This window comes from Apis dorsata, unplaced genomic scaffold (assembly GCF_000469605.1).
Source record: "Apis dorsata unplaced genomic scaffold, Apis dorsata 1.3 scaffold_194, whole genome shotgun sequence".
In the NCBI taxonomy this organism is placed as follows: Eukaryota; Metazoa; Arthropoda; class Insecta; order Hymenoptera; family Apidae; genus Apis; species Apis dorsata.
The window spans coordinates 473,190-483,992 of record NW_006263478.1 but is presented as its reverse complement, the minus strand read 5'-3'; the positions used below and the strand labels follow the sequence as shown (position 1 = coordinate 483,992).

Genomic DNA, 10,803 nt, shown 5'->3' with positions numbered 1-10,803 from the left:
AAAAAAAAATTAAAAATAAATTTTCACAATTTCGAAATATTAAAATATTCCCAGAGATCATCCTTAAAAGAGCAAAACTCTATTTCATTCTATTATTAACAGTATCCAACAAACGTTTCAACGTTTCCTTCCAACATTAGAAGAATAATTATACGCGCGAGTGGTAGCATTGATCGATAGCAAAGAAGTTTAATAGGCATGCTCCATTTACGCAACATTTGTGCGAAACGTGAGTCAGATACCCGATTGCCAAAAATTATCTCTCCGCAACAGTGGAGTGTGGAGCTGTTACTCATCATCTTACGTACGTTGCATAATGAGAAATTCGCTTCTCGCGAAAGATTTGAACGATCGAAAGCGCGCAAACGCTGGTCCATAAATTTCTAGCGAAAGAAAAACGCGAAATGTAAAGAATGGCGCGAGATACCGAATTAAAAATTGAAGAAGGATTAGTATCCGAGATGAAAAATAATAACAAGAGGACGGCGATATCAGCGGTGTTGAAATAATGGAGGTTGGAGTGAAAAGTTTATGTCATGATCGAAATAAAAAAAAAAAAAGAAAAAAAAGGAATACTATTGTTCGCGCTATGATGAAACTTTCTTTGATATCGTAAACGCCTTGATCCTCCAAGTGGGTAGGAAAGTTTTCTCCGTGATTTCTTCGTGTCTTCCTTTTTACTCGACTCTGATATATATTCCGTTTGGGGAAACTTTTTCAATTATTTTCAAATGAAAATAATAAGCGATCGGATAAATCGTGTATTCGACTAATATTTTATTATCCTATTCTTTTCTTCTTTTTTTTTTTTTTAACGATCTTCGATACCTTTTTATTTTTGTTATTATTTAATCGGTTTGATTATTTTCGTCGGAGGTGATCGAATGATAATCAAGAAAAAGAAACGTTGGTTCGTAGCATAGAAAATAATAATTTATTCAGCATTCAGCGGAAATATAAACGTGTACAAGTGTACTGCAGGAAAACATTTCTTTCGAAATAAAACATAAAATATCGACTATTTTTATCCTTCGATAGCGAGTGACTCTATTGCGTACAATGAGGCATCGTTGGTGGTGTACACGTGGTAATTTTCGCATAACACGCTCTATCACGTTCTCTTTCTCTACATGTTATATAAAACGGTAATAAGTGTATTTTCTCTTTCTCTTTCTACAAAAAACAGTATTCGGAGGTGGGGGGTTGACCGGTAAATTCTTCTAAATTTTGATCCACTGATTCTCTGAGTCCTCTAAATAGGAGAGGGGAGGGAACTAGCTCGATCCTCAAGCGTCTTCGTGATTCGCACGCACACACGAGTATATCTATAACTGATGGATTTTCTTTTTTCTTTTTTTTTTTTTCTTTCTTTTTTTTCTTTTTTTTAATATTTTTTTCTTCTTTTTTTCGCGTGCTTTTGTACAATTTTCCCTGAATATACAATTCGTGTGTCTCGTTTTCCTCTTCCTTTTTTCTAAAACTTTAAATCTAAAAAAAAAAAGAAAAGAAAAGAAAAAAAAAAGGAAAAAAAAAAGTAGGCACACTGGTTCATCATTATGGAGAGAGAATGAAACTTGCAAAAGCGACTCGCTACGCCCGATTCTGGATTTAGATTCGAACGTGATGTTGAGTCAAATGAACGGAACTTAGGTTTGTTTGCATCGATCACTGCTAACTTTCCGGATAAATATTTGTAACCGAATGGAAACGCGATTTAAACTTTAACGCGCAAACTTTGTTCCCATTTTCCATTGTATCTATATAGCACGGCTGATTCTATTGTACGCAATTGTTGCACTGTGAATGTAGATAACGGAAGTAAAATATAATTTCCATTGTCATTCCGATATTTATAATATTTTTCTCGTTGGAATTTCGAAACTTGAGAGGATATCTAGTTGAATTGAAAATATATAGACACGAAATGTGTATATATATATATATATGAAAATTAAATATTTATCGATGAATATTTTCAGAATATTAAAACGTAAAAATAACGAAATTCCAATTCATTGTTCAATAAGAATATTCAACAATCACGAGATATTAATCCTTTCATTTGACTGAACATTTTTATCGAGCCAACCGTTCGCAACAATCAGAATCTGTAACCATATGCTGCGCGCATATCTGAAACTCGTGACTCGATTAATAGTACACACTATTCAAAGTAAGGAACAATGCTGTTATTACACAATAAAATCAAGTATGCGTGCAAGAATGAACCAACGTATAAAATTATAGAAAATCATAAAAGGCCGTTCGATTATACGATTCTCTGATAAAATTTCAATATTATCGAACGATACGATGACGTGGTGAAATATTTCGTAAATTAGAACGAACGAACGAGCGAGCAAAAGATCAAAAGTGTCGAGACCAAAAAAAGAAAAAAAAAAAAAAAAAAAAAAAAAAAAAAAAAAAAAAAGAAAGAAAGAAAAGAAAAAAAAGAGGGAACAAAAAGAAGCGTATCGTATAGAATAAAAATTGAGAATTTCCAATTGATCCGCCGCGATGATCGTAACAAAGAATTTTTTTTTTTTTTTTTTTCTTTTTTTTCTTTTTTTCGAAAAAGCTACTACTACTAAGCCACCGCGTCGAAAGAAATCCATTGGTTATCCGTGGCTTTATTGCTCGTTCAAGCTGCGTTTTCCGATTGCACGGCTAAACGTGTGTAACGTGTTCTGTTAAACGAGACGAATCTCGCACGATTCGCACTTTCTCTGCTTCACGCTACCCTACCTATGTAAATTAACGTTTATAAAAGGTCGCATAATACCAACCCGGGTGAATCGCATTGCGTTTTCATAGAATCGTTATCGCGTAATAATACTCACATTCATCTTGTACAAGTACATATACATATATATGTGTCTATAAATATATGCACGGACACTTCCGGTTGCCTTCTTGCTAAACGCAGATGTCGTAGAATTAATATCGTTAGATTTATTATACTTTTAATCAAAATTTCGATTAATTTTTTAATATCTGTATAATTAAAAAAATATAATAATAATAATAACGATAAATAGTATTAATTTATTATCACGTTTTTTATAGATGAAGGAAAATTAAATTTCACTTCTTTAAAGTAACATTTGTGTTATTCGTTCGAAATTAAAACTTGAAATCTCTTTCTTATTTCTTCTTCTTCTTTTTAATTTATTTGTTTCGCATCCACGTCTCGTGAGAACGCAAACGGTCATAACCGTGCGCATATATAATAATACTAAGTCTTAAGAAGCATTCCATTTACGTATCCCTATTTTATCAACGTTATTATTCTTCTCGTTATCGTTAATCATCTCCTATATCATATATAAGATAATGCACTCGAACGATAAATTATCATATTACTTACAATAAGTCAACAGAGAAGAGGAGGAAAAAAAAAAGAAAAAAAATAATAATAATAAAACGATTGCGTAATCACACCGCGTTTAAGTCTCATTTGGCCAACGAATTGCACGCTTTCAAAGAAAACTGTTATGCATATCACGATCTACGTGTCGATCTTTCAAAAAGTACTGTCATTTCGATTTATATATACGTGTTACACGCTATTGTTCATCAATTATGTCACATGATTTATATATAATTTCCATTTTAGTATGTGTAAATATTAAAAATATATATTCTCAATAATCTCACGATTTAAAGCGAGATTTAAGCGAGTAAAATCATCATTGCTCGTGTATTCAATTGACGAGAAAATTAATATTCGCTTAAGAAAGAAAGACGAATGAATCTACTTCGACGATATATCGGTATACGATTAAAACTATTATTAAGAAGCTCGAGTGCAAATAAATCAAATTCAAATGATCCGAGGCGACACGCACGATCGAAGTGATAATTAAATAAAATTAATATCCGTTTATTCCCGCGCTATTTTCAACCGGTTCAAATTTCAAACCATTTCGACTATTTCCATTTCATTCGCACAACTCGTCTCGGTTATCTCTCGGTGGATATTAATCGCGGGAGATGTTAATCGCGCAACGATGATTTCATTTACGAGGTTTTGGTGTGTGGAAAGTATTTCTGGATCGAATCCACGTGATTCAATCCTGTGTAGATCTCGGCTCGATTCTTCTTTGGCAAACGTGCCAAAAAAAGAGTTCGACGACGAAACTCGACGAATTCCCCCCCTCCCTACTTTAACTCGATCTGCCAACGCGTGTCAAAAACTTTCTGCCGCTTCTCGACACGTTTCGAACTTTACAGAAACCCGGCCATCCACGATACGACCAACCTCGTGAAATTCTGACACGATCGAAAGGTGAATCGATCGTTTAACCCTATTTCCATTGTACGCGTTGTTTGGAGAAAAAAAAAAAAAATAATAATAATAATAATAATTTTCACGCGAACGTGAGAATACAAGAGACTATGAACGCTACATCACAATACAATTGAATCTTTCTGTTTCGATAAATCGATATTTGAAACAATTTGTCGCACAAGTCTCTGCAAAGCGTATAGAACTCTCTTAACTTACTTAAAAGTAGAATAAATATATTATTACGATTATTCCCTTTAAGAAACAGTATATTTACGTGCAAATAGGATTAACGAGTGAGTTTATTTTCAAGGAACAGATAAATCAATAACTTGTTGTTTACTCGGAGATTGTGACAGATCCACATAGACTGTAAACACGTTTTTTTGAAGATGAATACAGTACCCTCTCTCTCTTTCTATATATATATATATATCTTATTTAATCAAAAATATCTTGAAAAATAAACGTAGGGGATTATATTCTGTCTAACGTTAATTGGTCGATGGAGAAACGAGGTCGCGGCCACCGAAATGAGAGTACTTTTCCCGACACCGCGTATCACTGCAAAGATCTGCGTGTTAAAATTGATCAGCTTTTTGAACACGTAGAATAATGTATACGTAACACAAACAGCGCAACAAGTTATATTATTATCGCCACTACACTACCACGTAAATTACTTCCACCTTTACGTTATAATTACACAATATTTACGCAGGATAATGGGGTTATATACGCGCGGCTCCTGCGATACGCTAATGTCGCCAAAAAACAACGCATTTCTCCTAAATGCAAGGAAGGTTTGCGACAATAACAGAGCTAAGAGCTGTCTGCTGTTTCGTTCGTTTTTTTAACACTAATTAAAATTGTAAACTCGATTCGAGAACCGGAAACTAATCGTGCTAATAAAGGGTGGCTGCGTGACGAAAGAACAGATTTTTCTTTCTTGGCGAGAATTTTGTTTCGTATCTTTGTATTTTCGTAATTTTGTTCGCGATTCTTTTTTGGGGGGGGGAGAAAGGGGAATTAATAATGGTGGAACTCCCTTTAAGTGAAATTTGATTTTTGATTAGTACGAAATCTAAAATTGCATGAGAATATTTATATTGAATGCGAAAGGAAATGCGAGAAACTTTTTTCACTTTTCTTGGAAAAATAGGAAATCTCTATAACGTCTTCTATTTTTTGATAATTAAATTTTATTTACGTTCTCTAACAATTTTCCAAGATCAATTAATATTTTCGCCATGAGAAAAATGATTGGCTGTCAAAAATCGATTTTATCTTTCTTTTTTTCTTTCTCTGGAAAAACTTTCCATCGAATTCCGTGGAAAAAAAAAGTTTCAGGAAGAAGAATTTCCGCCACGGAATCGCTACGTTGCGCAAGAAATAGGAAATCGCAGAAGGCGGAGCCACAAATCGTTTCGTTGCTTTTTGTTTCCACGGCCTCTCGTCGAGGGTGTCGTAAATCTAGCGAAGCCCCCCATTATCCGAAAACATAGTAAAATAAGTTGGACAAAATGATGCAAGAAAATTACGAGGAAGGAACGTCGCGGGAGCTTATACGCGGGAGCTCGACCGAATAAATCCGGGGGGAAACACGTTTCTGTCCACGGGTTAATCCTCTTCACCGAAAGAATCTGTCCAACTGATAAACCCCGATTCCTTCCAGGATCAACGAGACGTCTGCCATCTACAGATCTTTTCGTCCAAATTCTTATTAAATTGACGATGAACGATTCATACACGAATCTGCTTTCGTGTTTCGACTTCTATTATGATTATTTTTCTTAAAAATTTACAGTGTAATAATATGCAATGATTGTCAAGTCGTGAACGTATAATCGATATTCTGATTCGATAATCCGATTTTATTTTATTATGATTTGTTTTCTTTTTTTTTAGTTTCTGTAAACGTAATATTATACGTGAAAAAATTATTGTAATTCATTCGTGTAACGTTCACTTCACGAAATTTCAAAGAAATACGTAATACGAAGCAAAATCGTTCCTTCCAAAGCGCGTGTAAAAAGAACATTTCCGCGCGAAAATGAAATTCTGCGCGATTCTATTTTTCACGGGGCGGTGAAAAATCTGTTCTTCGGTCAAGGCTCGGAAAATTAACGTATGGAAAAGACTTAATTTAGCTATGACGCTACAAAAAAACGTCGTGGTTAAATCTCGAGTCCGAGATTCGAAGGAACGGCGGCGACGACGACGACTTTTAGAAACTACGATTTATAACTATACAGTACAGTAAAATACGAGGCGTGGGGTTTCTGGTTTTGAAACGAAGCGATTAATACCTGAACATTCCTCACATTTCGCTGCGGCTTGTATCTGCGGGGAAAAAAATTAAGCAAATCGTTATTTCATAATATCTCGTCGAAAAGAGACGTAATATTTTGCGACGAATTTAACCCGAGTACTCGAAGTAATCAACAACAACTACGATTCAAAAAATATATAAAATTACTTTTTGCTTTCTTATTCGTTAAACCATTCATAGATATAAATATTTTCAAAGTTGAAACGTTATTCAAAGTCATTAAAAAAAAAAAAGAAAAGAATCCAAAGTACCTTCTACTCAAAAGTTAAGATCGAGTTAAATTTAAAAAAGCGAAGAAAAAAAAATCCACCGTTACGAGAATATATAAAGCAAGGTGAAAGAACCTTTCTACATCCCTTTAACGAATCTTTTGAATTTCCAATTCAATTGTTCACTAACCTGAGCAGCGGCAATATCTCTGTCCTCGAAAGAGCGCGAGTCAGCGTCGGCCAATTCCTCGGACTGTCCATCTTGGAAATCCACTTTGTCGACGAGAGCAGCTCCTCTCTGCCTCGGTCTGTCGGGAATCTTCCTCCTTTCCACCGGCTTCTGGCCATCGGGGCTCCCCCCGGGGCCATTATCTTCCAGACTCTTGGCACCGATCACAGTGAAACCACCTTGAAATTTCACCGATTTCTTCCGTTTCGTTTTACCGGCACGCGTACACGACGACACGCGTACCATCTCTTCCCTCTTCGCCTCCGCTTGATCATCCTCGATGAGGAGGTCATCCCCGACAACACGGTCTTCGCCCGTCGCCAGACTCGAGTCCCCGCGCTTTCCGACCTTCTCAATTATCCCCGTATTTTCGTCCATCCCGCTTTCCTTCCTCGTCGAATTGGCCGACGACGATCTCTCGCGCCTCTGGTTGCCCGTCGGCGAATCGTTCCTCCTCTTCTTCTTCTTGTTCAACGTGTCCGCCCTCGCCTCCAAACCCCTACGGATGCTGTATACGGACCGATGGCCCAACATCACCTCCCCGTCTAATCTATCGTTAGCTTTAGAATCTTTGTCGGTCGTGGTCACCTCGTGTCGAATCTCGTAGTACTTGACGAATTTCCTAACTCTACCCGGGGTTATCGTTACAACGTCACGGGATTGGTCGTCGCTTAGAACTACGGGTGTCGTTACGGCCCTGTTATTGTCATTATTATTACAATGGGGTCGAGAATTCCTTCTAGCTATGGCACTCTTCTTCTCGCCGCTGATCGCGTTTAACTGTCGCGCGATCGCGCCACGATTATAATAAGACTCGTCCCTCGCGTCAGTCTTTTCACTGCAGCCACCCGTCTGCGCTTCCTCCTCCAACCTTCCTCCTCCGTTTTCCTTTCCGTCGCGCGTTCTCCCTTCAACATCGCCGTCGCTTTTCCTTCCCGTCCATTCTTCTTCCCTCGTCCTCCTATCCAATTCCGACTTGTATTGACTCTTGATCCTTTCTTCGTCGCCAAGATCTTTGCTAATTTCTCCAGCTTCGATCGGTTCCACGCCAGTTTCTACGGACGAGCTCTTTGGAATCGTTCCTCTGGCAGGGCAGGCTTGATATCGTTCCTGCTCCGTCGAGAGACAACGAGAATCCATCCTATCCGGTTCAACGGATGATTCGGTTGGAACGGGGAAGTTGACATCATCTTGAGATTGTTTCTTCTCTAGTTCGTCGTCGCGCTTCCAGTTGTTCGGAATTTTCCTCGTCGATTCCGAATCTATATCCTCGTCGCTCGTTCTCCGAACTACGGGCGAATTACAATCGTTCCTAGATTCTCTCTCCTCGCCCTCCTCGTTCGTTCGTCGACGTTCCACCCGCGATCCACTTTCATCCGCGCTTCTCTTCTTCTCGACGCGACTCACCGGTTTCAATTTTATGCTGTTAAAATTGGAGAGCAACTCGTTCAATACGTCGCACTTGACGTCACTGGCGTTTTTCTTCCCCGTTTCGACGACCTTCGATAAATCTGTTTCGCCCACCTCCTTCGATTCTTGCAAAATTTTCTGGATCTCCAAATCCATTTTTATCGACTCGTTCAACCGATCCGCCACCTTCCTCCCCTCCTTTTCCTTCGCGGGTGATTTTGGCTGCGCGGCGATGATCCTGCAACTCGTCCACGATTCGTCCGTCTCCTCGGATAACATATTCTCCAGGAAGAAGTTTCGTCTGATATCGACCGGAACACTTTTCTTTTTATCCAAAGGCAATTCGTTACGATAATCCTGCGATTTTCCATCGTTTCGTGTAATTGGGTTATCCGTTGCCTTATCCCCGTCTATGATCGCCTCTCTCCTCTCTTTCTGAGGATTTCCCTCGTTCGAAGGGATATCGTTCGACTCGAAGGAGTCGGAATCCTCACTTTCTTCCTGCAAGTCGTTCGACGTGAAATAGTAATGATTCATCATGCTTCGAAGAGTCTCGTTCACGAAAATCTTTCTCTTGTATTCCAGCGTTGATCGATCGGGCGGGTCGATAATTTTTACGCACCCGTCAACATTCGTATCTTCCTCGATCGACGACGACGACGCCTCTTCGCTCTCCCTTACGTTCGATAATAAATTATTTTTTAAAACGTTATTCCCTGCCTCGTTCGTCGCTCCATCCAAGACTTTCGTCTTATTTATTGTCAATGATTTATCTTCAATAGCAGCAGCAAACGAATCCTCTTTCTCGCCAACCGCCGATCCCTTTCCGACAAAATTTATTTCGTTTCCGATCAATTCGCTTTTCGAATTATCTTCCGTTCCAGTAGCGGCAGTTTCCCAAATAATTCCCGTAATATTCGTCAAATTATGCTCATTTATTAAATATTCTTTATTGTCTTCCACATTGTTGTTCGAAGCGGTATCCGCAAAACCACCCTTCTCAGCCGGCTTCTCGGACGAGCGCTCCGTTTTCAACCCCTCCTCTTCCCCAACCTCCGTGATTTTCAACTTTTCCTCGGCCCACGAGCAAACCTGACTCCTCGAGTCGAATTTTGTCGCGTTAAAACTATCCCTCCCCTCGAAAAATTCGTCCTTAAACTCCCCTCCCGCGTCAATCTCCGTGATTTTCAACTTTTCCTCGGCCCACGAGCAAACCTGACTCCTCGAGTCGAATTTTGTCGCCTTAAAACTATCCCTCCCCTCGAAAAATTCGTCCTTAAACTCCCCTCCCTCGTCAATCTCCGTGATTTTCAACTTTTCCTCGGGCCACGAGGAAACCTGACGCCTCGAGTCGAATTTTGTCGCGTTAAAACTATCCCTCCCCTCGAAAAATTCGTCCTTAAACTCCCCTCCCTCGTCAACCTCCGTGATTTTCAACTTTTCCTCGGGCCACGAGGAAACCTGACTCCTCGAATCGAATCCCGCCGAATTAGAACTAGAATCCTTCTCGTTCCCCAATGATGATCCAACCGTCTCGACGAAAATCTCATTCGCGTCCTCGAAGGACCATTCCCCCGAACTGTTCCTCAGAACGGAGCTAAACGGCACGTCACCGAACTCGTCCTCCTGGAGGCCTCGCCCGAAAACCTTCGTCCAATTCGCATCTTTGTTCGTGATCTCGGTCAATCGGACGGAAGAGGCGCGATTCCAATCGTCCGCCCCCTCGCTCTCCAAGGAATCATCGATACTCGGCAACTCGGTGTCATCGCGTTCGTCCAACCCCCGTTCCGGGGTCGAGGAGTTAGACGACTCGATCACGAATCTCACCTTGGTCAACTTCGCCACTATCTTCGAACCCTCCTTCTCGTCCTTCGCGTCGTAGCACATCGGGGCGGACGATCGGCGGATGTTCACCCTGTTGCTTCTGTCCATGTAATCCTCGAAGATGAAATTGCTCGGCTCGTCCATATTTTCCATTATCTGATCCTCGAGGGTGGCCGCCCACCTGTCCAAACATTTCTCGAACGGAAGATTGGTGGTGGTGACGCGGAACGAGAGCTCGCTCCCCTCGTCATCCAACGATTTCTCGAAGAATTCGTGGAAGGAATCCCGGCGAGGGAAAGCGTCTCGACGAGGATCGTCCAGGATGGACGTGGAAAACTCCGACGAATCTTTCCCGTCGAGCTCTGCCTCGACCCCCTCCGCTTGCTGCAACGTGTCGGCCATCACGTTCTGAAAGTCGTGCAAAGTGAAGAGCAACGGAGGATACTTGTTGATCTTTTTCCTCGAGAACACGAACGGTGCTTGTTGTTGTTGCGGCAAACTCGTGGCACAG

At 40.0% G+C, this 10,803-nt stretch overlaps 1 protein-coding gene across 1 annotated transcript; it reads right to left on the bottom strand.

Annotated features, from left to right (window-relative positions):
• Window positions 1-6,337: 6,337 nt before the first annotated feature.
• On the bottom strand, window positions 6,338-10,793 carry LOC102678971. The gene is made up of 4 exons (XM_031509941.1): window positions 9,891-10,793; window positions 8,422-9,626; window positions 7,020-8,385; window positions 6,338-6,631 (listed from the first exon to the last, which is right to left on the bottom strand). The coding sequence occupies exons 1-4, from the start codon at window positions 10,692-10,694 to the stop codon at window positions 6,536-6,538; spliced, it is 3,471 nt and encodes a 1,156-aa protein (XP_031365801.1). The 5' UTR covers window positions 10,695-10,793; the 3' UTR covers window positions 6,338-6,535.
• Window positions 10,794-10,803: the final 10 nt, after the last annotated feature.

What these genes read in the sequence shown, in the direction of transcription:
- LOC102678971 (XM_031509941.1), bottom strand. Translation starts at nt 10,694, where the DNA reads ATGGCCGACACGTTGCAGCAAGCGGAGGGGGTCGAGGCAGAGCTCGAC. An exon ending in AAAAGTTGAAAATCACGGAG is followed by an intron (nt 9,627 to 9,890) that starts GTTGACGAGGGA and finishes GCGGGAGGGGAG; the next exon opens with TTTAAGGACGAATTTTTCGA. An exon ending in AGCGCGGATGAAAGTGGATC is followed by an intron (nt 8,386 to 8,421) that starts GCGGGTGGAACG and finishes CGAGGAGGGCGA; the next exon opens with GGAGAGAGAATCTAGGAACG.